The following is a 1,950-nucleotide window of genomic DNA, read 5'->3' as shown; positions in this document are numbered from 1 at the left end:
GCCTTAATGGTGATTTCTGTTCTCTGCAGCTGACGGAGGAGCTGAGGAAAAAGGATGAGAGGTGAGGGGGGTGTCCGGGGGGGGGGGCGCACGGAGGCGTTGGGTTGGGTTTGATGGAACCAATTTCATGTTTGTTTTTTTTTTCCGCCCAAGTTTGCAGCAGCTCCAGGCAGAAAAAGATGCGCTGAGCAACGCCCGAAGGTAGAAGGGGGCTGGGGGGGCAGTGGGGGGGTCTCAAAGCCTCGAGACCCCACCCGACCTGCGCCACCCCCAGGGCAGAGGCAGAGGAGGAAATTCGGGAGCTGCAGGAGCAGAAGAGGCGGCTACAGCAGGAGCTGGAGGCTGCGGCACAGGTCGGGGGGGCCCGGGGTGGGGCTGTGCGGTTCCGTAGGGCTCTGGGTGGCCCCGCAGCCCCTATGGGGTTTTTCTTTTGGGGAGGGGCAGGTGGAGAGGGGGCTGCGGGAGCAGAGCGAGAGTCTCAGCCGGGAGCTGCAGGAGGCCCAGAGCCGACGCGACGCCCTTGAGGCTCAGCTCCAGGTGGGGCCAGTAGGGTCCTGGGGGGAGCTCAGGGAGGTGCTGAGCCCCCCTCGTCCCATCCTTGGGGGGGCTGGGATCCACGGGGGTGAATTTGGGGTCTCCGCCTTCGGCTGCCCCATAGGAGCACTCCCAGGAGCAGGAGGAGCTGCGGCAGCGCCTGGCGGCGGCCGAGGACTCACAGGGGGACACGGAGCAGCGCCTGCGGCAGGCGCAGGTCAGAGCCCCCTCCCCGAAGCCTCATCACCCCCACCTCAAATCCTCGCTCCCTGACCCTAAATCTTTACCCCGTGCCCCAATTTCTCGTTTTGTGTCCCAAAGTTGTTGTCTCGTACCCTGAAATCCTCACCCCCTGCCCCCCAACCCTTCAATCCCCGCCTCAAATTCCTGTCCCCACCGCAGGAGCTGCTGGAGCTGCAGGCGCAGGAGCACATGGCGGCCGCCCGCGCCCACCGGGAGCAGCACCGCGCCGAGCTGGAGGTGGGCGCTGTGGGGCTGCAGGGCCCTGGGGGTGGCGGGGGGGCAGCAGCAGGTCCCGAGTAGGTTTGGTAGAGATCATAAGACGCCGTGGAGTCTGCTGTAGGGATTGTACCAAACGAAAGCGAATTTGGGGTGCTGCAGCCCCACCCCACAACTCTCAGAGCTTCTGGAGGGGGATGTAGCAACCCCGTAGGGCCCCGTCACGGCGTTAAAGGACCCGTAGCGACGCCCTAGGATGCTGTAGTGGAGCCTATGCGGGCCCTGTAGCGACCCTCGAGGAGCTGCAGCGCCCACACTGTCCCCAGGGCCGCGTTGGGGAGCTGCGGGCGTTGCTGGGGGACGCGGAGCGGCAGCGGGAGCTGCAGGAGGCGGAGGGCCGGGCGCTGCGCCAGGTGCGGTACTGTGAGCCCCCCACCCCCAAGAACCCCACAGTCCTTCCCAGGACCCCTCCATGTTCTCTGGAGACGCTGTAATCCAGGCCGGGACCCCAACATCCCCACCAGGATCCCCAGATCTCCCATGGAAATACCGGTTTCCCCTTTTCCCACCCCTGTTTTCCTCTTGGGGACCCCAAAATTTTTCCCTGGAGAGTTCACTGTATCCCCCGAGACCCCAGCATTCCCAGCACCACCCCACCGTCAACCCCAGAGCCCCAATACTGGCCCCAGTGATCCCCAAATCCCCCCCCACAGACCCCAAACCCATTGTACCCAACTCCCCCCCCTCCAGGAACTGAAAGACGTCCGGGACGGGCAGCGTATCCTGGAGAAGAAGGGCAGCGCCGCGGTGAGCCCCAGGGCTGGGTGTGGGGGAGGTGTGGGGCACGGGGGGGGTGACAGCCTGCCCCATTGTGCCCCATTGTGCCCCATTGTGCCCCATTGTGCCCCATTGTGCCCCATTGTGCCCCATTGTGCCCCATTGTGCCCCATTGTGCCC

The 1,950-nt window shown here is 65.2% G+C and overlaps 1 protein-coding gene across 1 annotated transcript in view; it reads left to right on the top strand.

Annotated features, from left to right (window-relative positions):
* Positions 1-29: 29 nt before the first annotated feature.
* GRIPAP1 (GRIP1 associated protein 1) overlaps positions 30-1,950 on the top strand; it is a gene marked incomplete at its 5' end in the record, with an annotated part of 3,393 nt that continues 1,472 nt past the window's right edge. Inside the window, 8 exon segments of the mRNA XM_021383422.1 lie at positions 30-61; positions 154-201; positions 275-353; positions 445-537; positions 659-751; positions 937-1,014; positions 1,320-1,406; positions 1,744-1,944. Of these exon segments, the coding sequence (XP_021239097.1) occupies positions 30-61; positions 154-201; positions 275-353; positions 445-537; positions 659-751; positions 937-1,014; positions 1,320-1,406; positions 1,744-1,944 (711 nt within the window).

Source organism: Numida meleagris, unplaced genomic scaffold, assembly GCF_002078875.1.
Source record: "Numida meleagris isolate 19003 breed g44 Domestic line unplaced genomic scaffold, NumMel1.0 unplaced_Scaffold398, whole genome shotgun sequence".
Classification (NCBI taxonomy): domain Eukaryota; kingdom Metazoa; phylum Chordata; class Aves; order Galliformes; family Numididae; genus Numida; species Numida meleagris.
Note: the sequence above shows the minus strand (reverse complement) of the source record. Positions and strands in the feature narration are given on the sequence as shown.